At 38.4% G+C, this 24998-nt stretch overlaps 1 protein-coding gene and 1 long non-coding RNA gene across 5 annotated transcripts in view; both read right to left on the bottom strand.

The window, feature by feature from the left end:
• Positions 1-24998, bottom strand: part of LOC136258570 (uncharacterized) — a 54932-nt gene that overhangs the window by 25984 nt on the left and 3950 nt on the right. For 2 of the 3 annotated variants that reach the window (XM_066051895.1, XM_066051905.1), the window contains exons 3-8: positions 20393-20431; positions 20231-20344; positions 9735-11554; positions 7210-7276; positions 6435-6539; positions 6213-6263 (exon numbers count right to left, since the gene is read on the bottom strand). In XM_066051895.1, coding sequence (XP_065907967.1) covers positions 6213-6263; positions 6435-6539; positions 7210-7276; positions 9735-11554; positions 20231-20344; positions 20393-20431 — 2196 coding nt within the window. The remainder of the gene's footprint in view (positions 1-6212; positions 6264-6434; positions 6540-7209; positions 7277-9734; positions 11555-20230; positions 20345-20392; positions 20432-24998) is intronic. The other variant, XM_066051915.1, reaches the window with a different exon arrangement.
• On the bottom strand, positions 2253-5737 carry LOC136258663 (uncharacterized). Of its 2 annotated transcripts, XR_010702918.1 has the most exons (4): positions 3997-5737; positions 3578-3935; positions 3066-3524; positions 2253-3003 (listed from the first exon to the last, which is right to left on the bottom strand). It is a non-coding gene; the product is annotated as an uncharacterized lncRNA (long non-coding RNA). The 2 variants fall into 2 exon arrangements; XR_010702917.1 differs by having other exon boundaries at positions 3578-5735.

Raw genomic sequence — 24998 nt, 5'->3', positions numbered from 1 at the left:
AGAGATCAGTTGGACGAAGTCACCTTATAGAGAGTTCAGCTACAAAGAAACCATCATGTAGACAGTTCAGCTGCAAACAAATCACCCTGCAGAGAGTTCAGCTACAAAAAAATCACCCTGTAGAGAGTTCAGCTAGACGAAGTCACCTTATAAAGAGTTCAGCTACAAAGAAACCATCATGTAGAAAGTTCGGCTACAAAGACACCACCATGTAGAGAGTTTAGCTGCAAACAAATCACCTGTAGAGAGTTCAGCTAGAAACAAAATACCCTGTAGAGAGACCAGCTAGAAGAGGTTACCTTGTAGAGAGTTCAGCTACAAAGAAACCATCCTGTATATAGTTCAGCTACATTTCAAGTCACCCAGTAGAGAGATCAGCTGCAAAAAAATATCCTGTGGGGCATAATGGGCATGTAATAAATATATGTATATTATTTGTATAATTATTAATAAAATCAAAAATAATTGAAGTACTAAAATTCTTCTTGAAGTTCTTTTCTTCTTCCTGTAGTAAAGAAAAAACACATGGGTTAAAAAAGCCCCAAAGCCAGCCATAGGCCGGCTTTGCAGTATACAAATACAAAAAGAAGTGATATCTAATCAAAAACAGCCAAGCTGTAAAAAAAGGTGCGGCCCCCAAAAAGGCCATGGTGAAAAAAGATGTGAAATCCAAGGTGGCGGCCAAGAAATGGCTGTGATGGTAGGTTAATGGTTACATTTTAATAACGACAATTCAGGTGAATTTTTTTTTCTGCTTGTTCTTGGCACCAAATTCACCTGAATTGTTGTTATTAAAATGTAACCATTAACCTACCATCACAGCCATTTCTTGGCCGCCACCTTGGATTTCACATCTTTTTTCACCATGGCCTTTTTGGGGGCCGCACCTTTTTTTACAGCTTGGCTGTTTTTGATTAGATTATATATACATGCCAAAAAATTTCGATTATGAGTCAGCAGCTAGTACCTTCTGGTTATGTTCAGTTATGATGAACAGTTTAATGTTTAATCAGTGTTATTGAATCATTTATGGAATGATTATGGAGTTTACCAGAGACAATTATAATTATTTTAAAGTGGTCTGACACTTTGTCATGCAGTCCATACAAAAAATTGATCTGACATATTATCATGATGACAGTAAAGGCGCATATTTTCTAGGAGGGTTTGGGGGGCATGCCCCCCAGGAAATTTTGGAATATGAGTACTGTAAGATTGATGTTTTTAAAGTTATTAGGCATATTATTAATAATAAGTCAGTCAGTTTCATACAGTCATACAGCTTGACCCAGCACACCATAATATCAGCCATTTGCAAGGTATTTGGCAAATGAGATGCTTTCCTTAGCCCATCATATAGCAAATGTCAAACCTTTTCCTTATTCTCTGCTTAGTGTCGTCATCAAGATTTAAAAGGGACTGACCAATGGCTGAGCTTTATACAGGTACTACAGATAACTTTTATTTTACCTGTTCATCCTTCAGTTTTGACATAGTAGTCTTTTGTGCATTACTTGTGGTATGATCAATCACATTACTTAGCTTTATTAGCCAGTAATCCAAGCTGGGGAGAAATTCTTCGCAAGTGTATGTGTTGTTCTTTTACATACAGAACAGTGAAGTGATGCAACATAACTCTTCAAGTTCACAGCATAGCCATGTCATTGTCTGGTGAGGTACTTCATTTTCCCTCTTCAACTTGTCAAAAAAGCCCCTGAGAGTTTTCTCATTTTCTGGCTTGAACCTGCAGATGATTCTGTTACAAAGAAACTACACTTCCTACTTGCCATCTCAATATAATGAATAGAGATTCACATGTTAGAGTACAAGAAAAAATAGAATGAAATGCCAGACACCTTTCTTTAAGGCTTCATAAAGAAGTGAGTAATTTTATACAGCCTTCCCAAGTAGCCCAATGAATAAACTTAAGAGTTGATATTATGGTTTTGGCTAATAGAGTTAGGCAAGTCTGCCTACACAAGCCAAGATTAATGACAGACAATGATGACAGATCAAATAGCTTAAGGTAGCGATAGGGCAATAAACCCATGCAGACAACTAATTAACCACACTGCATGCCTTTGGTCAACCACATGCGGCTAGCTAATAACTGACACGTGGTTTTTAAGGCTTCTAATAGTAGCGGGAAATGTATTTTAACACATGTTGAATGATAGTGAAAGGATGACTAAACGGTCTAGAAAAGTGCAAGCTGCTAATGCTGTTAATGCAAGATGGAATAAACAGAGAGGTATAGAGCAAAATAAGTATAACTTATAACTAATAATTCTACACTAAATAGTGTACAACAAAGCACTGATATACCACAACATGGTCCAGAGTCAGGTACAAAGTAATAGTTACAAATGTATATAATATAAACCATTTATATAGTACACCAGCAACAACCACCCAAACTGCCAACTTGTAGTCTCAGTGGAAATCGAATAGTTTCCTTGGAGTTGTTAGGTCAGTATGTGAGAAAAATCACAGAACATGCTGCATATTGTACATCACCGCTGAATTTCTTGGGTGAGAGTCATCCGTATGGTTTGGCATCAATACTAGTCAGTCACTGCCCTAAATGTAATGCCATATTTCGGCTTCATACCTCAGACATGATTACTTATGGGACAGCCAATCATTATGCGGTGAACTTTGGTGCTGTACTGGGGCAAATTGCCACAGGAGGAGGAGCTGATCACTTGGAAGAACAAATGGCTTGTGTCCATGTCCCTTCACTGAGTGGTCCATGCTTTATAGAAATGGAGGAGCTTATTGGTACAGCATTTGAAGATATGGTCAGTAAGGGGTTACTGGTAGCTGGACAAGTGCAAAAAGAACTGGCTATAGCAAACAATAGCTACCATGGCGGTGGTGATAATCGTGTACCAGCCATCACTGTAGTAGTAGATGTGGTTGGAGCAAGAGGAACCACAGACACTCCTACAATGCCAACTCTGGTGTGCGGGTAATCTTTGGTGCAGCCACTAAAAGGCTACTCTACATAGGAGTAAGGAACAAGTACTGCTCAATATGTGCAGTTAGTAAAGGGAAAGACATACCTGCACCAGAACACAAGTGCTACCGCAACTGATCTGGCAGCTCCTGTAGCATGGAGGCTGACATCATCTCGGAAGGGTTTCTCCAATCGGAATCCATGCATGGTGTCAGATACTGTTGGATGATTGGAGATGGTGACAGTTCTGTGTACAACAGTGTAGTAACCTGTTGCACAACCTATGGGAGAGATGTGGTGAAAGTAGAATGTGCAAACCATGCAGTGAAATGTTACCGCAATAGGTTGGAAAGTCTTTGCAATGACAAACCACAATATCGTGGGAAATTTGGCTTATCACCAGCGATGATGAAGCATCTAACCTATGGAGCACGGTGTGCAATCAAGGTGCACAGTAGAACTGGTGATGTCAATGCTCTTCGCCATGATCTACGAAATGGTCCTTGGCATTATTTTGGGCTTCATGAAGAATGCAGCTCTTCATTCTGTCGTTATAAATCATCACCTGATAACACAACAGGTAATATAATTGCATAGTATATTATATAAATAAGTTACTTGTTACTTTGTAGATACATCAGTACTCAGCAAGCTCCCACCAAATTTTCTGCATGATGTTGAAGCAGCTGGAGATCGGTTGGTGGCTAAGGCTAAGCAACTTATACAAAACAAGACCACCAACACCACAGAAAACTTCATGAGCATACGATGTAAAATGGATGGGGGGAAGTATTTCAACAGGATTCAGTTTGGATCTTTCCAGCACAGGTCGATGGCTACTGCACTTCGGGTACAACATGGTCCAGGCTGGATAACAACTGCTCTTGGTCACTTTGGAATACGTTCTAAGCTCACAGATGAATTTACTAGAAAGAGGAAGCGGAAGCACGAACTAGACAATGCAAGGAAAGTTCTCCTGAAATATAAGAAGCGTCGGCTGACAGCCAAGTACGGTCAACAAACTGTCAATTCCTCACCAGACTTCACGTACGGTAATACACCAGCAGAGCCAGATGTGACTGAAAACGAATTGAAGAGGCTCTGTAGGGAAGTCTACAGGTAAACACAAAAAAGTCATTATAATAGGATACAGTACATGTGTAATGAAATCTGTGCTGTAACACTAGGTACTTATGATCATCTAACCTTCTGTTAATAAATTAATGTGCACGTGTAAACATATTGTACACATTCACACTGCTGATATTCCTATAGGTGTCTGCTGAAAGAAGAGAGGAGATTATTACTGCTACAGTAGACCAGGGAGATGATCAGTCAGGAGAATGGGTCTTGCAGCGTCGAGGACGTGTGACTGCTTCCTCTTTTGGTGACATTGTCAAGCGAAGAACAGCAAATGCTCCACTTGTTGTAATAAGGTGACCAGAGAAACTGCTGCCATTCGGTACGGTCACGTTAATGAGCCTCGTGCTCGTTCATTGTATGGTGAGTACCTGAGAACCAAGTGTCACCCAAATGCATTTGTGGAGAAGACAGGTTTTCATATAGACGTTGAGGTATGGTTATACGCAGACATGGCAAGCAATAGTGTAGTTTAATAATATGTGTATGCATACCTTTAATTTTCTTCACAGAACAACTGGATGGGTGCATCACCAGAGGATTAGCAGTAGATCCCAGTGAAGCTGATGACCCCTATGGCCTAGTGGAGATAAAGTGTCCAGCTAGAGCCGAGACAACTTCGTTGTTAGATCTTGCCACTAAGAAGGAAGTTTGTTCCAGCTTTTTCCTCGACAAACACTTGTCACTGAAGAGAAACCATGCTTATTACTTCCAGGTGCAAGGTCAGCTTCACATTACTCGCCGTTCCTGGTGTGATTTCGTGGTATGTACATCAACATCGACAGCCACGGATCTTTGTGTTGAACGCATCAGGGTTGACCACAAACTGTGGAAGGATACAATGTTTCCGAAGCTGTTTCGCTTCTACATGGGATCCATGCTTCCTGAATGGACTCGTCCTCACCACGAAACAGGCCAGCCAGTACGCGAGTTGGTTTCTTTTTGGGACCACGACGATCTCCAGCCATCTAATAAGTAACTCTTTCATGTAGAAATGTATACAACAGCATACACTCAACAAGTAACAATGATTCGTAAATCACTGCACTATTATTAGAATTCAATATCGAACAATAAAACAATAATATCACGTGAATGTCGTGCGCCTCTTACCTGTATCCCTTTGCGGTTTCTTTACAAGCTGAGCTTTCACCATAAAAATCTTCAAAAATATTGATCGGAAAGCACTCAAAATTACTGACATGCTTGGGCAATGGCTCCTTAGAAGATCTACGTATCCGGAGAGTAAGTTTTGTTGCCAGGACTGAGCACGCAGCCATTGAAGATTGTACATCGTCAAAATTCACCGTAACTCCCTGGAGAAGAAACGTATGACAATGAGCATACATAGCTATGTTTAGCCTGTTGTACCCAATCATTGTGAAAAGTTTTGCCACGATAGCATGGGGTTGTTGGAAGTAGTAACGGATCGTAGTGGCATTGCAATAATTGCTTATAATTCCTTTCGAATGCTACAAAAATCCTTGTTTGTGCCATAGATCCTTTGTACCAATAGTTAGATAGCCTTGGTATCACTTGGGTTGTATTACTGTTCCTCTTTCGCCCTTGACAAGTGTCATTATGTTTTAATTATATGTGTGGGTTTATTGCCTTACCGCCACCTTAATGGACTGCCAAACAGGTCAATTAGCCTGACCGTTATAATTGTCTCTGTTTACTAAAGGCCTAGATTGGTAAGATTGCTTGTAGAGTGGTTACTTCATGCAGAGTAGTAGTTTTGTGATGGTGGTGTGGTCCATATTCGGAAACGTGTGGAAACGCTTGGTGAATAAGCTACAGCACTAGCTCTCACCTTAGTCCAACGTTTTTCAACTTGTAGGATAGCCACACTCTCTGTCTGAGTGATTTTCATGGTGAAATCCAAGTCATGCATACTAATCACATGAGTATTAATCGATCCCCACAATCAATTTTTGCCTTAATATCTATATAATCGCTGCCCGCTACATTCAGATGTAGTCCGGGCAAAGTTGCCAACTGGGCTACATTGTGAATGTAGGCCGGGCGGTTCCTTTGATCTGAGGTGTGAAAGTGATACATTTATAACTTATAACATGTAAATTACTGTCTGTACACCACAAAGTTAACATACTTCTTCCAAGCATTTCATCATCACTATCATTACCATCATCGTCATCATCATCTATGAAAGAAACATATGACATAAATTGTGCATGAATACCTTGCAGCATAAGTTGCACAAAGAAATTCTAAATTTTATGCATGCATGTATTGAAATTTAAACATTTAATAGACCTACCAGACTATGGAATGCCCAATATCAGCACTAATACATACATACAAACATGCATACCTGAATCAGGCTGTATCTCAGCATTAGGCATGTTTCCAGCGCCTACAACGTAGCTTGACACCTCTTCCCCAGGACTGCCAACTGTACTTTGTACAGGAAAGGTGCCTTTTGCATAAAACAAAAGTATAGCAATGTTATTATAAAAAAACCACATACCCGTCTACAGTTGAGACCCAGATTTATTCTCTCTATAATCACAGGTGGCTAGGTGTCAAATAGTTGGTGGTTTGAGGTCAGACATAGTCACCAGTATCAACCAGCAATTGCATAGTGACAAACACTATTATGTGCAACTCTTTAAAACGGTATTTAGAATGACAGTTATGATGTTTAGATGGCAAGATCTGAACATACAAAACATTCTGAAATTGATTTATAATACTATGTAACTAGGCCAAACACTGAGAGGTATGTTACTAGGGTAAAATACACTGTCTCGACAAAACCCCACAGTTTGCATAATTTTCAAAGTTCTTTTTTTTCAGCATCCAAAGAATGGGTTACCAAAGTTTTAGCCTACTGTAATGTGGTGAGTAGTTTTGGAATTATAGTGAGAACAGAAAAGAAAAAGATTTGTATAGCAATCTTCCTGGTACCGTATCATTTTTATGTCACCAAACTAATCAGCCCAGGTGCAGGAAACTACAGTACAGTATACTGCAATTTACTGGAGTTATATCAACCCAGGTACTATGGAGTTGTTCTCAAAGGTTGTATGGAATGAAAAGTTTAGTTATGTTTGCCTTTACACTAAAACTGAACCACTATTGCTAACCTTGCAAAGAATCCTCCTGGTATTCTGCACTAGCTTGTTGGGGTTGTGATGCACTCAAGGATTTCTGCTGAATAAACACAAAAAATGTGTATAAATGTTATGCTAGTGAAACAGTACAGTAAGCGAACACACCAGCACATACAGAAATGTGTTTGTGGTATGGTTACATTGTAGACCGGAATAAATACAATGAAGATATGGTACGTAGTTAACATAGTATAGTTGTAATTACGCTTGTACTACAGTCCTACAACAAATCATAGTATAGTGGTAATATGCCCCATACTACGCCATAGTATGGCAGAAGTCTTCGTTGTCAACTATATGTTCAACCTGTTACACAGCATTACGAATCAAGAACTGTTCAAAAAGCATCTCTGCAATCAATGTAGCCATAATGCAAAATAGGGATGGTTTACGTTACGAAAGGAAGCTATCATGTGCTACCGTAATATCAACACCTTTTGTTGTCAGCAGTGATAAATGGGACACAAAGGAGGATGCTGGTAAGTCCATGAAGAATGCATTGTACATACAGCGGTATGCCAAAAGGCACATGTCCGGCTGAAGTGACCTTTTCTTGACGACGATGAGGCAGCATTGGTTAGGTAAAACAAAGCCCAAACAAACCTTCAGATTGACCCAAAATACTTTCAACAAGTTGCTATAGAATTTTTAAAAAAAAATTAATTAAATGGAATTTTCTACTGACTGACTAAGTAACTGACTGATGCCTTCAGACAAGCGTAACTAAGGCTACGGGCTTTTTTTACTGTTCAACATGAGGCTGGTTTTTGGGTGATGTTTTTCATGGGCCACACCCAAACCTTTGTGGTCCCTATTATATAGTACTATCGTACTGTACGATGAATCAAACACCGTAACTCAGCTTTATTCCATCCTATTTAACTTTGCTTGATACCACTTTGTTTGTCAATTCAGCTGATATATAAGTATCATGTAATTGACAAAATAGCCAACCAGGGCAACAATAATTTGAGTGTGAAAGAAAACAAAATTATTAAATGCTTTGTAGGCTCCTTGTTAACAATATGTACGTTAAAAGCTTTATTTACGCATGTAATAATTCAGATGGCTTGTTTCTTGATGATTAATTTCCAAGAGACTGGACGAATGCTTCGTGAGATACTGCATGCCCATTTGAAGCCAGACATGTAGATTTGCAAAAGTTTTGTGTTTTTAGTTCATTGTTTTTCAAATCCACTTTTTTGGTTTAACCTGATTTTTTTGGGAACACACCTTTTTTTTACAGTTTGGCTGTTTTAGTGGTCTAACATATGTGTGCGTGTGTGTATGCATACAAGTACACAAAAAAATTGGGAATCTTCAACTAGAGTAAGGACCATATAGCACATCGATAAAAGGTACTGAAACAAGCTGGAGTAGTGCATGATATTAAATGACAGTAAAACAATAAGAATTAGTGTTATATCCATACTGTGCTCAATTACCACAATAAAAATGCACAGTAGGGATATAACACTTCTTATTATTTTACTGTGATTTAATATCGTGCACTACTCCAGCTTGTGTCAGTACTGTTTAGGGATATAACACTTCTTATTGTGGTTTAAAATTGAGCACTACTCCAGCTTGTTTCCGTACTTTTTACCGATGTGCTATAGCCCCTACTCTAATTGAAAATTCCATTTTTTTGTGTACTTGTTTGCTATTATGACTGGTGAACCCACGCATACTGCATCTGAAATGGCACTGCGAGCCCCAGCTATATCAATTATCATCTGAAAAGTGAAGTATCCATTACGCTTTGTTGTCAGCTATGTTCGACCCATTACACAGCATTTCAAATCAAGAACTGTTTAAAAAGCACCTCTGCAATCCAAGCACACCGAAAGAAATGGCACCGTTCGCCCCAGTTATATCAATTATTGTCTGAAAAGTGAAGCATCCATTACGCTTCGTTGTCGGCTATGTTCAACACGTTAGACAGCAGTATGAATCAAGAACTGTTCAAAAAGCACCTCTGCAATCAAAGTAGCCACTATTTTTGTCTATGAAAAATATGGACGATTTCCATTTTGAAGGGAAGCCATCATGCACGTGCTACCGCCAAATTGACACTTTTTGCTGTCAGAAAAGATGAATGGGACACAAAGGAGAACACTGGTAAGTCCATGAAGAATGCATTGTACGTACTGTGGTATGCCAAAAGGCACCTCTCGGGCTGAAGCGACATCGAACAGTGAAACAATCAAGCCTGTAGCCTTAGCCATTATTGCGTTACGCTTGTCTGAGTGCATCAGTCAGTTACTCAGTCAGTCAGTCAGTTAGTAGAAAATTCCGTTATATAATTTTTTTTTAAAAATTCCGTAGCAACTTGTTGAAAGTGTTTCGGGTCGATCTGAAAGCTTGTTTGGGCCTAACCAATACTGCCTCATCATCATCTGGGAAAATTGAGGCTGGTTTTTGGGTGATATTATTTCATGGGCCATACCCGTGGTCCCTACTATACAGTACTATTGTACTATATGATGCATACAAACCTCCAGCCATACAGTCTGATTATCTGACAAACGTAGTGGGTGATTCGTTTTGCTACAATGAGCTTGATTGTTAGTGAAATCCTTCAGTATCATCACATGATCTTGTAATTTACATTTACTACACAAAAATCCATATTTGCACTCCTCAGGTGGTACCTCCACACTTATACACACATCTTTCATGGCTTTTTCAAGAAATTTGTAAACAGTGGTGTGCAAGTTTGAATCACACTGTTGAGCCTTTGAATAAATTTGAACCTCAAGAGAAAAGATTTTATCAATTAAGCAAATATAATAATCAGTGCCTATTGAAATTGTAATCATATCTTTAAAAGTGTATCGCTGTTCTGTTAGTTCATCATAAAATAGTTGCGACCATTCTTTTGGCTTGTGTGTCAGTATGTATGCAGAAAGGAAGCAAAACACACTGCGGTGCAGTGATCCTGATGAAAACGTGATGAACAGTGCATCATGGCATCTGTTACCATATTCACTGAATACTTTAGTATTGTGTTCATAAGAGTCCAATACACTTGGCATGAAATATTGATTTCCCTCCAGTGGAGCAATAAATTTCAAGTGCCTCAATAAATTCATGAAAGCCTCAAATGTCATCTTGTCAGGACCACGAAATTCTACTTCTCTGATCATATCAGGATGCAATATTCCGTCTTTCATCAGATACTCTATAGCATCATAATTTCGCTCTTTATCTTTTAAACTCATAAGTATTTCTTTTAATTTATCAAACATCCAACAACAGCGAGTAAACACAAAATCTTTTACACCTTCAACAGTGTGAAAATGAAACAAAACTCCATGATGGTGAAAAAATTTTAAAGCAAGTCTTAATTCTACTTCACTGTCAATTTTACATTCATTTTTCCATATTGTTTCATATACAGTTTTATAATGCACAAATTGTTCACTCTGCTTGTAGCACAACTTCAGTACTTTGAAGCTAAAAAGTATCCAAGTAATGGGTACTTGGTGAATCAAATTCTGTGATACTGTGTCCTCTAAAGTCTTTTGTATAGAGGAAACATTACTGCTTTTGGTACTATTCAAGTCAACAGGATACAAGTAGTGGGTATCACTGCCCTCTTTCACAAACCAGATAGAAAGAGGCATTTCACGTTTGGTACAATTAACATGTGATTTCAAGTTTCGCACTTTTTCATTAACCATAGCTGCTTCCTTGCTGTATTGCAGTTCTGAGTTACCATCACTATCAAGAAGTGTACCTATGAAGGCTGTGTAAAATGCTTTTCCTGAACTTTTAAACTTATCGGTTATTTTTAGTTCATCAAACTTAGATTCTTTTCTGAAGCACTTACTTGACATTAATTCCTTAATAAGTTTATGAGATTTTGCACACACTGCGTCTTCCTGTCCTCTTAACTTGTAAGTGACAAATGTTACTATAGCAGGCTGCAGTAAACTGATAGTGGGAGTAGGAACATTGATATCTAATAAGATGAGTATGTCCAGTATTTCATCTGGATTAATTGCACCAGGTTTTGTAGTACTTTTAATATTGTTAGCACCAACTTCATTAATTTGCGCTATCAGCACATTTAACTCATCAATGGTAATTTCTGTCCAATTTAATCCACTTTGTTTTCTAATAAAGATGGTGTGATAATCACCTTTACTATGCTGCTGGGTGTTCTTGTTCATTAATAAATGACAAAATTTTGTTTTTCCCGATTTTGGTTCTCCAGTGCATAGCACTGTGGAATATCGTACCTTTATCAAGTTATTTTTTCTTTTTGATATGCTCTTCAAAAGATCACCTTCATCTGTTATATCTGGTCCACCTATTAGCAATATACTTAAAGTGCACACATGCAGTGGATTAATGTATAGATGTAAGTACTTCACATACGTATATGAATTGATAAAGTTTTGAAAAACTAGCTATCATAACAGCACTCAGCTCTGTAAATGTGTGGAGAAAAGAGTTTGGTTAGGGATCAAACAATATGTGAATGTAGATTTCCTGACCAATTATTTGTTTGCTACTGTACAATTGTAATCATTTTCGTGAACACTAATGCAGAGCATTTTTGGTATATTTATCTGATTTTACAAGGAAGTAAAGCAGTGAATGAGATTCAAATACACCTGATATATACGTACGTATCATATAATTTTAGTATATGTAAGTTAGCTTGCAGAAGAATATTCAGATTAATCATTTGAAATCTTAAAAAGCATTCAAATACCAAAAGTGCATGATATTGTTTGAACTGGTTGCATAAGCATTGCCATGTTCAGTTACAGTATGTTACAAGTCACCCTGTAGGGAGTTCAGCTACAAGAAAGTTGGCCTGTAGAGAGTTCAGTTCCAAACAAGTTGCTGGCCTGTAGAGTTCAGTAACATCCCAAGTCACTCCATAGAGAATTAAAGTCACCCTGTAGAGAATTCAACTATTCCAAAAAGTAGATTAATTTTTCAACTCAAAGCAATTTATCTCGTAGGCATGACAAAAAGTCAGTTTTTTTGTTAAGTGAATAACTCCGTACATGGTTATTGAAATTTGGTACTAGAATACGTATTTGGACCCCATTCAGATGTACACTGAATTGGACAATGCACTTGTGCTTTATAATGATTTTCAAAACAGGAAGAACAAACACGTGATTTTTACACATTTTTAGTTCCGTAATCTCTCATCTGAATGAAGCAATTTTCATTGTGGAGTTGCTTGTCTGGTAAGGAAGTCCACATAATAAATTTGAAGGAAATCACCCCCAGCCATTTCTAAGATACAATTGACCATTTTTTCCCCTTTTTTTTCTTATTCCACTTCACATACTGGTGTGGTGTACCAGCTTCTTGGACAGCACATATTACAGTATCTTATATACATAAGTGTAAAAAAATGGAATTTGTGACCTGATCTGCAAGAACCCCACTTGTAAGTGCATTTTTGAATGCGGTTTTATTAAGTTTTCTTTATCCAGATAGCCAAAGGAATGGCCAACCAAAGTTTCAGCTCTAGGAGCCAGGAACTTGAAGTTACAGTGCTACAAAGTGGTAACAACAGTAAAAATTGATTTGTGTAGTGACAATGCAGAAAATAAACTATATGTGACTGGATTTTGGAAAAACGATCCAAATCGCACATTAGAAGTTTCGAGATAAACGGTTTTAAAGAATTGAAGCCAGCATAACTCTCCAAGGATAGCAAGCACGCGTATGAAATTTGCACAAAAGATGCATCAATCTGCTACCTTTCAAGCCACTTCCAGTACTTGTAGCTGCTTGTACAGTTTCCCGCCAAATAAGATAGAAAATCTGAGCAGTTGGATGAGCGAAGTAGTATCACGAGTGCTCACAAAGGGGTGGAGGCTGGGGGTGGCGGGGAGGGCAAAAGATAGGTCTCAAAATGGAGGCAGACCACGATTGGAGTCCAGACACGAGATTACAGGGCTGTGCTGGCTCCTTAGTGGCTGATATGTAGCAAAATCTACAGAGAACACGTCTGGCCAACATTATAAGGCTGTCCACCAGTAAACCACTGATTCTTGCCAAGCCAGGTCCTTCACAAGGCCTGAAACCGCCATTTGGGCACTCCACACCACCCAGAAAAGACGTCTACTAAAACCAGCCTCGTGTAGTTTGAGTAGTGCTGAGGGTCAAAACTTGTAATACGATAGTGTAGCTATCCACTGGTGGTGTTAGTTTGATTTTGCCTGATGTGCGATTTGGTTCGGTTCTGTAAAATCTGGTCACATATGTAATATAGCTGGTAATTTTTGAAAGGTTTACATTTTTGGATGTTTTGAACAGACCTGCTTCTGCAAAAATAAATTCCTGATGTTCATCATTTCTTTGAAGACAAATTTCCACAATTAACAATACAGTGTAATCTGCATTCACGTGATCATTTCTTATACATACGTACTGTAACATGGACGTGTTGTTTGAGGTGAATGTCATTCTATCAATATTTCAAGCCAGCTCCTAAGAAACTGCCAGATCCGGAAAGGCCATTATAGGAAGTATTACCATTGTCTACTATTAAGGCTGCTAATGAAGCAGCTTCCAGACAACCCAAGCGAGCACCCAAATCCCAGCAAGAGAGGGCCATATGTGACACTTACTGGAGTACAACAAGCACAGATAGCAAGATTTGCTTTCACACATGGAACCCAAGCAGCAATTTTTCAGAATACTCCACTGAAATACACAACAACTCTGTTAGTACTTGGAAGTCTAAGTATGTTGAAGAACTTAGTTGTAAACAAGATGCTGGAGAGTTTGAAGCAAATGGAGAAATTATAGTTCATTCAATACTACAGAAGAAAAGAGGCCGGTCACTACTTTTGGTGAACGAGTTAGATGACCAGGTCAAGAGGTACATCAAGGAAGTAAGGGTAGCTGGTACTCCTATTGATACTACTGTTGTTATGGCAAGTGGAGAAGCCATTGTGAGGAGAACAGATTCATGAGAAACTTTTAAAGGACATTGGCGGACCAATTGACATCACTGAGTCTTGCTCAAAATCACTTCTTTCCAGGATTGGTTATGTAAAACATAAAGCCAGTAGCATGATGAAAGTAGAGCCTTCACATTATGAAGAGCTGAAAGGGAAATATATTTTAGACATTAAGATTGTGATCGAGATGGAAGATATTCCAGCTGATTTGATAATGAATTGGGACCACACAGGTATAAACATCGTTTTGGGTTGTCAATGGACAATGGAAGGGAAAGGTGCCCAGTGTATAGATTGTGTATGACTAGATAATAAATGCCAAATCACTACTGTGGTCTGTGCAACACTGAGTAGATTTTCCTCCCTTTCCAAATGATTTACATGTATCAAGGCAAAACACCAACAAGTCTACCAAGGTACTTGTTTCCTCTCTGCAGATTGAAAGACCTACTGTACACCCCGAATCACTGATCAAATGAAGAGAAAACCTAGGAATATATTAATGTGATATTGTCCTATATAAAAGCGTAACTTGCAGGATAATTATCCTGCATTAGTCATTTAGACGGTCAGCTTACAGATGCCTCAGGTGCATCCAAGTACCCCCAAAATTGTACCAGGTGCTTGCAACCAATGGGTTTGGCTGTAAACAAATCAGCAAAGGATTTATTTTGCAAACATTTCCAAGTGTGGTACTCCTAGCAAGTGGAGAAAAAATTGACAGAGAAAGTCGCCAAAGTTGTAGACACAAAGATGTAAATAATGAAACCTTGAAGTGCTGAAATGTTATATAATCATTTGCTGTAGAACAAAACCTAGCATCAATAATTTTAAAGTTGCTGGAATTAGCGACACATTGGACCTTCGCGGGCACAGTAGAGTGATTATTGTAAATATACCGTGACATAATAGAAGCTAAATGCATTTAAATTTTGTGTAATATATACAATCATGACAATAATATATCAAAATCAGATTGTGAGATATGTAGTTAGTCAAGCAATGGAGACAGAGTGACTTTCTTCTGTTCTAAACACTGAAGTCTCATCAATGGATGAAATGAAGAGCAGCAGGGTCATTTTCAACTATAGCATATAAACCACAATCATTCGCACCTAACTGCTTTGGGATCACGACAACTGTGGGCTTGGCTAAGGATCCAAATAGGTCTCTTATTAGTAGGGACATGTGATCATCTACTGCATCAAAAACTGAGTCATAAACTTTCATGTCATACAAAGTAGCTTATTAAATAGATGTAGCTACAATCTAGTAATCTCCATGCAAGTATACTATTTGAACCCACCGTGCTCAAAATTGCCTTTCTCCTTTTTTCCTGTAGGAGTGTTGACTGAAAGCCTTTTGTGCTTGGGAACTGTAGCCTTAGAACTTTTTAAGCAAAATTTATCACCAGGTCATTGAGTCTTCATCCATCAATAATGGCATCTCTGTCTTCTAAAGTAAGCTTTATTCCTCCTATAAATGCATCCAATGTACATCCCTGCCAGCAGGTATCATCGCTGAAGATGATTTGCCAATATTGTCATCCTCCACTAATTCCTCAATTTTACAACAGGTAACTCCACTGTAATACCAGCAATAGTGGAGCTAGTGTTGTCTCGAGCTGTCAGGGTCACCAATGTAGCCGTTGATGAATAGCTACTTGGGTGAGGATGACTCGCCTTAGCAAGTCCGCTGTCTAGCTATAACCACTGTAGTAGATATGAGCACAACTGATAAAAATGGTATAGGTACGTACAACATGAAATACACAAGCAACACAAAGAGACAAAGCAGGAAATTACACAGATGCTAGCTAGTTAATTAATGCATGTGCATGCATGAATTCTAAGTCAACAAGTCTTCTGTTGGTGCTTCTACAATACTCCCCCCTCGTCCTGAACGATGAGCTCATGCCAGTAGACAAGTTGGAGCCGTGGAGTGATGAGGCTGAGGTGAACTGAGTAAGTGGCGAAATCACGTGATGCGACGTAAGCACAGGGAAGGAGCTGTAGCCACCATGTGATCAGACACAACTTAGATCCTTTCTGGGAATGGTGAACCACTACAGTAAATTCATAAGGTGTTTGGCAGACCTTAGTAAGATGTGGCTTGGGAATGGACTGAAACCCATCAAAACTGTTTTGACAAACTGAAAGAAGCCCTTACAACTACAAATGTTTTAGCTCACTTTGACCCAAACATGCCAATTGGTCTAGCATGTGATGCCAGTGCAGTAGGAATTGGAGCAGTTATCTACCACAAGTACCCAGATGGTAGTGAGAGACCAATTGCTTATGCTTCCAAGACACTCTCAGACAGTGAAAGAAACTACTGACAGATTGAGCGTGAGGCTTTGAGTATTGTTTTTGGCATTAAGAAATTTCACCAGCACTTGTATGGACACAAATTTTCTCTCCTTACAGACCACAAACCACTGTTAGCCATATTTAATCCTAAGAAAGGAATCCCAGCAATGGCAGCAAGCAGACTTCAAAGATGGGCCATACTTCTATCTGCATACACTTATGACATTGAGTACAAGCCAACCAAAGAACATGGCAATGCAGACATGCTGTCAAGACTCCCAGCAAGACCTGATCAATTCTTTGATGACCAGCAGAGTGGTTGTGAACCAGATCCAGGACAACCAAGTGAGAGATTCGCCTGTTTCAGCTATTGCAGTCCAGAAGGCAACCAAGGCTGATCCTGTCCTCCAGAAACTTTACTCGTACATCAAGAATGGATGACCACAAACCAAGAAAAAGATAGACAGACAATTATACCCCTACTTTCATGTCCGAACTGAACTAACAGTACATAATGATTGTATTTTGAGAGGGTTATGAGTGGTCATTCCTGAGAAACTACATAAACAAGTGTTAAGGGAACTCCATTCATCCCATTTGGGAATTGTGCGTATGAAATCAATTGCTCGCCTACATGTTTGGTGGCCGCACATAGATTCTGACATTGAATCCTGCACTAAAGAGTGTTTACCTTGCCAAGAGAACCACAGAAACCCAAGCAGAGCATCAGCACACCTGTGGGAACAAGCCTCAAAGCCATGGGAACGACTTCACCTTGACTTTGCCGGACCATTTCAAGGACACATGTGGTTCATACTAGTAGATGCGTTTTCCAAATGGCCGGAAGTTGTCCAACTATCAACCACAACTGCTACTAAAACTGTTCATGTGCTGAGAACTATTTTTTTCCAGAATGGGCATTCCAAACCAAATTGTCACTGACAATGGCCCTCAATTTACAGCAACCGAATTTGAAGAGTTTTACAAGAACAATGGTATTAACCGTACCCTGACTGCCCCTTATCACCCAAATTTAAATGGTGAAGCTGAACATTTTGTACAAACTTTTAAGACAACAATGCAAAAGGAGAAGGGAGAAGTGCAGTTGAATCTGAGTAAATTCCTGTTACACTACAGAACAACACCACACTCAGCAACAGGGAAGTCACCAGCAGAACCAATTTTTGGTAGACAGATAAAGACAAGACTTGACTTGCTACACCCAGACGAGATTAAACAGACAAAACCAAAAAAGAAAGATCAGAGAACTTCCAGATTGATGAGAAGGTATGTGTTCGAAACTATCATGGTACCCCCCCCCCCCCCCCCCCCCCCCCCCGTTGGCTCCCTGGAATTATCACACAGAAAGTTGATACTTGCAATTACCTTGTGAAAGTCAGAGGACAGATGTGGAAGAGACATATTGACCAGTTACGGCTACGCCATGTGAAGTTTCCACATACTGAGAACATTGACATTTATGTTGACTTTCCAAGCAACAGCACCAGTGAACAAATGCAACCATCTAATGAATCTGAAGAGTTCATTGGTCCACAAACTAGGAGATATCCTCTCCGCAATAACAGACGACCTCCTGATAAATTACGTCTATAAAGAACTGAAAGAATTGGTGTGGAGGAAACTGTTATGTATTTATTGTAATTGCATGTGATGTAACCTTATATGATGTATTTGTATGATGATGTAATCTTATGATGTAATTGTGTGTAATTCATTTACTATATACCGTATAGCGGGAAATTTTCGAAAGGCTAAATTTTTGAAAAAGAGTGCTTGATTGGAAATTCGAAAAAATATTTTCGAAACAATGCCTCTTTACCACGCCGCACCGTAGATAATTAATTCACGGAGGAAACTAACAGTGCATGGTTGCGTTCATCACATACATAGCTGCTATGATTGTTTAGTATAGCTAGATAAACGCCCAATCTAGCTTAGATAGAATCTCGTCTAGCTACCCTAGGGTCTTCCTTAATTCGTAGGTTGAACCATGTTGCTTGGCGGACTACGCCTCAGAGGCCTGTGGATCGAGCTGCGGATTGAGCGATATAGCTAAGTACATGCAGTTTTTCAACCCATACAGATGTTTGCTGATAATCATAGACTTTGCTAGTAATTTCTGGTCTCTCGAGCTCTTATAGGCTTCAAGACTCGTGGTGCCATTCGTGCTCACTCATATGCGTGCGCATGGTAGCTATAGTTAATTAGCTGTATGGCTAGCTACTTGTGTGTGCCCCAGTGCCTAGCTATAGACTAATACATTAGGCCTATAGCTAACTGATATTAGTAGAAACTATGCATGCGTGCACTCGCAAAAATCATTCATATATATACCTAGCTATTCCCTCTTTGATTGTCATTTCAAAGCCGGGATGTACTATTTTCGAAAACACATAGTTATTTTCGAATTTTTCGAATATTTAACCTTTCAAAAATTTCCCGCTATACGGTATTCCATGTGTATGTTTGTAATATTTAGACTTAGAGATTTTGTAAATGTAATGGCTTTGTGTTAATAATCATTATTATCTTGTTAGTTGGACTCTGAATCCTAAACGTAACAATAATCGTCCCCCCTTTTGCTAACCAGTTACTTTAAACAGTGTTCATGTTCCTACATATAATTATCAATATTGGCACTACAGAATGCACAAAACTCACACTAAGCTCAGAAAAAGCTGCTCTACTGCTAAAACACCTAACTGCAGTGCGATGGTTATACGTATGCCACTTAAATAGTTTGTATCTCATTTGATAAACATTTAAAGAGCTTCATGTCACTTTTTTTGCCAAGAGGCCATAGGAAGCTATTAAGGAAAAATGGGGAATGTTATACATAACAGACACTTTATCAATGAAGCACACAGTTGGTAAAAATACTTGATTGAATATACAATTTTGTTATTTGGATCACAAAATGTGAACATTCATAATTTCAGACTTACTAATAACATTCAAATGGTGGTTTGACCACTAATCACATAGTGATTTAGTTTGCTATACATTAGTCTCAATAGTAGGAATACAATTAATCCCAAATCAGATGGCCTTGTTTCTGTAATTGCACTATAAAGTAGCCAATAAATTAGCAGAATAACAGAAGCCTTTTAAGTGCAACAAATGTAGACATTTTGAGAAGCCAATCAAAATTGCTGACACGTAAAGCCTTTTAAGTGCAACAACAAATGATGTTATAAAAAGAAGAATGATTCAATCATCTGGTAGAATTTAATGGCCAAATAGAACTGGATAGATGTGTACTACAAAGCATGAAGGGTGGTTACTATGTGATCAGTATGAATAGCCAATCTAATAAGAAGCCTTTCAAGTACAACAAATGTAGACATTTTGAGAAGCCAATCAAAATTGCTGACACGTAAAGCCTTTTAAGTGCAACAACAAATGATGTTATAAAAAGAAGAATGATTCAATCATCTGGTAGAATTTAATGGCCAAATAGAACTGGATAGATGTGTACTACAAAGCATGAAGGGTGGTTACTATGTGATCAGTAGGTGATCACACACATTTTCGTGCAATTATGGAATAAGTGTACTCGTAACAGCCAAAATTGCACTCAAATGTGTGTGATTACCTATACGAATAGCATAAAAGCAAATAAAATGAAGCTAAGTATTTGTCCCCACCTTACCATACACATAAATACACAATTATAACCATAATACATGCATTACAACAACTAATACATGCAAGTACCTGGAGCAGTGGTTTCTGTTGGGGTGACTGGTTCTGTTGAGGTGACTGGTTCTGTTGACATTTTACTATTACACTCTAATGATGATATGAGGGGTCTACGGGATGTCACCATTTCTACAAAAGGATAAAATGATTGCTTGTGCTTACAAAGTGCAACCAAACCTTGTGATACTTGATGTCTGTAATGGGGTGGTCGTAATTCTGAAACAGAAATCAGAGATTGAACAATCATACACACTATTGCAATTGTTGCCTCAACAGAATTTGTGTTAGGAAAGTACATGACTAATTTCTAGATACCGTAGCTAGATAAACTTGTCAAGGGTAGGTATTACACATATGAATTTTTCACCTTATCACTCTGTGCTATGTACATGTATATAGTACTGGCTGTGAATATTGCATGATGGTGTGAAGGTCCTATGCTTCAAAATACACATACACAGAGGGAGAGAGATATATTCAAGATTAGGACACAATTTTCATTATAGCTATGAGGTACGTATTAGGGCGTGAACAAATGTTGAATGTTCGTTGAATGATTTGAATGTAGTAAAATTCAAATGGAAAAGCCAAGATCCGAATGTTTGCAAGCGTGCGCTTAATTGAAATCATGACATCACTATTGAAAAACGTGACAATGATAAATGGTGGAAGGCCACAAAGATAACCTTGAGGAAAATGACACCTCGAATGACACTGATACTGCCAACTTCAGCCAAAGAAAATGATCAAATGTATGGGAATTCCTTGTGAAAAGAGGGTAGAAAGCCTTGTGTAAAGTTTGTAAGAATGAATATGCTTATCACAGAGGAACCAGTAATTTGTGAGACCACTTGGTCCATGCTCACCCTTCAAAGTTGCGTCCACCAGAGGATCGACCTTGTGTAAATGCATATTTATCAAAAGCTAAGCTCCCGGAGAGTTGTGCGAAGAGAATAACAGAGCACATCACTGACATGGTTGTACGCGATCTTTGCCCAACTACCATGGTAAAAGGAATAGGGTTTCAGGCTCTTATGAATTATGTTGAACCTGGATATCGTGTGCCATCTACTACACATATTGCTGAAGTGGCAAGAAGGAAGTTTGCAAATGGAAAAGCTACCATCAAAGATTACCTTCAAACAGAGGTGGAGTTCTTTGCTTTTACAATAGATATTTGGACCAGTCGAGCCAATGATGTTTACTTATCACTTACCTGTCACTTTGTTACCAGCAGATAGAATATGGTTACCTGTGCTCTGGCAACATCTCCATTTCCTGAGCACCATACAGCAGACAACATTGTCGAGAAAGTGCAGCAGGTGATGGCAGATTACGGTTTGGAGAAGAAACACCTGCTATCAGTGGTACATGACCAGTGTTCAAATATGGAGTTGGCTGGTGACAAATTGCATAAGAGACTGGTAATTGTCAGAGCTACAGTTGTGCTGCACATCAGTTGCAACTTTGTATTGAGGAAGGCTTGAGTCTCACTGCCATTTCACAAGCTTTAGGTGCAGCAAAGAAGCTAGTAACTCACTTTCGGCACAGTGTTCTTGCCACTGCTGAACTCAGAAGACGACAAGAAGCAATGTCTGTTGAACCGAAGAAGTTGCAGCAGGCCTGCATTACTAGATGGAATAGTACATTGTACATGATACAGAGTATACTGCACAACAGGTGGCCTGTGCTTGCTGATGAGAGTGTGACAAAACGTCAGTATCGATACCTAGAGTTGTCACCAGCACATTGGGTCATTCTGGAGGATTTGTCAAAGGTGTTGGAGCATCTAGAGGTTGCTACAGTGTTCCTTAGTGAAGAAAATAATGTGTTGATTGCTGGTGTGTTGCCAATTGCACATGGCCTGATTACGAAGCTGGAAGTCAATGATGATGATTCTTCCTGCATTAAGGAATTCAAAACAAAGGTTTCTATTGCCTTACGACGAAGATAGGGGCTTCACTATTTTAAACCCTACTGAAATACTAATGCTAACAAGTGATATTGATCCAAGATTCTGTAAGTTGAAGTTTTTGGATGACGAGCTGAAGGGTGATGCTAGGCTTGAGATTACAAGGCTGATGAAAGAATTGATGGAGTCAGCAGACTCAGTACATGTTGCACCAGTTCAGTCGCCATGCAAGCAAAAGACTAAAACTGCACTTGACATCCTTCTTGGTGAAGAAGGAGATGATGATCCTTATGATGATTGTGAAGATGAAGTCAGCCAGTATTTTGCTGAGAAAGTGGTTCCCAGGAATAATAATCCCTTGCAATGGTGGAAGATGAATGAACTTAGATTCAAACACTTGTCTAGAGTGGCCAGCTCTATTTTATGTGTGCCAGCTACATGAACAGCAAGTGAAAGGCTGTTTTCAACAGCTGGGCTTACAGTGACCAATCTATGAAGCTGTCTTAAACTTGAAAATGTAGATGCATTTGTTTTTCTAAATAAAAATTTCCAACCGTTGGCTGACTTGTTACCAAACTCTTTGACTCACTTACGTACAGTTATACTGCCTTACCTTTTTAAAAAGATTTGGACTTTCTGTAGTCTTGAAGTAACTATATAAGAGGTGTCTACTTGTACATGTCTTTTTTTTATCACTTTATCACTTATTGTCAAAATATTTACAATAACTATCGCAATAAATTATAGTACTGCATATTACAAAAATTATGACATGTGTGATCGGGGTTTGGTGTATTTGATAGAATTTTAACATTCGAACATTCGTTAAGGATTTTGAGAGAATGTTCGAATGTTTAAAATCAACATTCGTTCATGCCCTAGTACGTATATAAAATTTCACTTTGAAATGGTTTGGCTAGCTGCATGTAACATGCCATCTATCTTGTACCACTGTCCAGTGTTGGGAATAACGCAATTACATTTTGTGATTTCAAGTAATATAACGCGCTACTGTTCATAGTCAAGGAACCTATTACAGTTCATTAGCGAAGTGTAACGATATTCATAAGGCATTACCAGGTCCATTACTATCCAATTAGTGTTACTCAACAGTTTAGTGGCTGCAATAATCTATTGTCCAGATCCATAATAAAATTATCCGTATTAGTTCATACTTCAGACAACTGGTCACGTGATTTGCCAGTAATGTTTAGGTATGGCCGAAGTGGTAAAAACAATGAGCATCTCTACACAGGTGCAAGAAGCCAGCAGCTATATTTACAGGAGTGTTATATGCTAGCTCAGTAAAGGTGTAAAGGAAAGGTGTATGGTCAGAGCAAAGTAACTTAATGTAATATATTAAGTTACTTTTCATTTGGAGTAATATGTAACTGTAACTTATTACATTGTCCAAAAGTAAAGAGTAATATGTAACTGTAACTTATTACATTGTCCAAAAGTAAAGAGTAATATGTAATATATTACATTGACAAAGTAACTTTCCCAACACTGCATTGTCCTGGCAAGCCATCTAATCTAGACTTGTCATATGCTTTTAAAATGAAGGTTTTCAAATTTAATTTCAGTTTAATATAAATGTTATTAGTGTATATACGTAGCTAGATATCTATATACCTATACTCAATGGTAGTTTTTGTATGGTGTTGTTTTGTATGGTGTTTACCATGCATAGTTACAATAATTGGTAAGATAGTACTATCTTTGACAAGATATATGCAAAGAGAAACTTCTTTGCTTTGGTTACGGTTTGAAACAGGGACCGTGCAGCAGACTTTTCACATGCCAACACACTACTGTGAGTCACGATGCATGTACGTGTGCATGTGTGTGTTAGTATCGATACAGCACTATTTCAATACAGCAAGTAAGTTTCACGATATGATACTGTACTTAGAAACTATCGATATATCGAAGTTTTCTAGTAGAACAGTCAGTAATTGTTCTATTACTGTAACAGTGATCTAGATACTCAAATAGAAAGCATCTCTATGCTATAAAATGCAACTTTACGAGAAGCCATACAAACCTGTGTGTATAAGTGCTGCTGTTATAGTTAAAATGTGACCTAATTTTAGAAAACTGTCGATCTACGCACAATAGTACTTTTATAGTAAAACGAGGGGTCCACAACTCCCTTAAAATCTTGTACAGCCCTCTTTGGAATCTTGTTGAAATCTCTAATTTCAAAATCTGAAATCTCTGAAAATTGTTGCAAAGTTCCGTATATTTCTCTATACTTCCGTATTTGCAGTGTCATGTATGCTACATCCAGCAACCCCCACAAGGTTGCAGAGAACTCAAAAAAGGATTCCGTGTATTTCTGTATACTACATATCACGTGATGCTACTATTCAGGATATCCAAGATTTTGAAAGCTATGAAATCTTGCCATAAATTGCTTGAAATCTTGCCAAATCGCAAAGATTTGAAATCTCATACAGGATTTTTCAGAGTTTCGGACCACCCATAATAAAACGCATTTAAAAACAATGGGTACAAAATGCAAGCTCCAGAAAAAATTTAGCTACAGCAAGATTTTATTGCCTTGTTGGTCGGTGAATTGACACTCAAGTGGATAGATCCTGGGAATCATCATGTTCTCCTATTCATAGGGAGTTCAAAAATCCTTGTTTCATCTTCATACACATGTGGGTTTCTGAGTTACAGACATTTGTTTACGTTGTGGTGACAAAAGAATTTACGACAATCTTTCTTCAATGAATTTACCTTCCTTCCGGATCACAGAAGAATACCTTTAGCAAAAACTATACCTTGGTGTATTCACTAATTCATGGCGAATACAATGAGTAAAGATTCGACTCTGTATGCCATTGTATCAGTAAGTTATGA

This window comes from Dysidea avara, chromosome 1, assembly GCF_963678975.1.
Source record: "Dysidea avara chromosome 1, odDysAvar1.4, whole genome shotgun sequence".
Taxonomy (NCBI): domain Eukaryota; kingdom Metazoa; phylum Porifera; class Demospongiae; order Dictyoceratida; family Dysideidae; genus Dysidea; species Dysidea avara.
The sequence above is the reverse complement of the archived record's forward strand: the minus strand, read 5'-3'. Positions and strand labels throughout refer to the sequence as shown.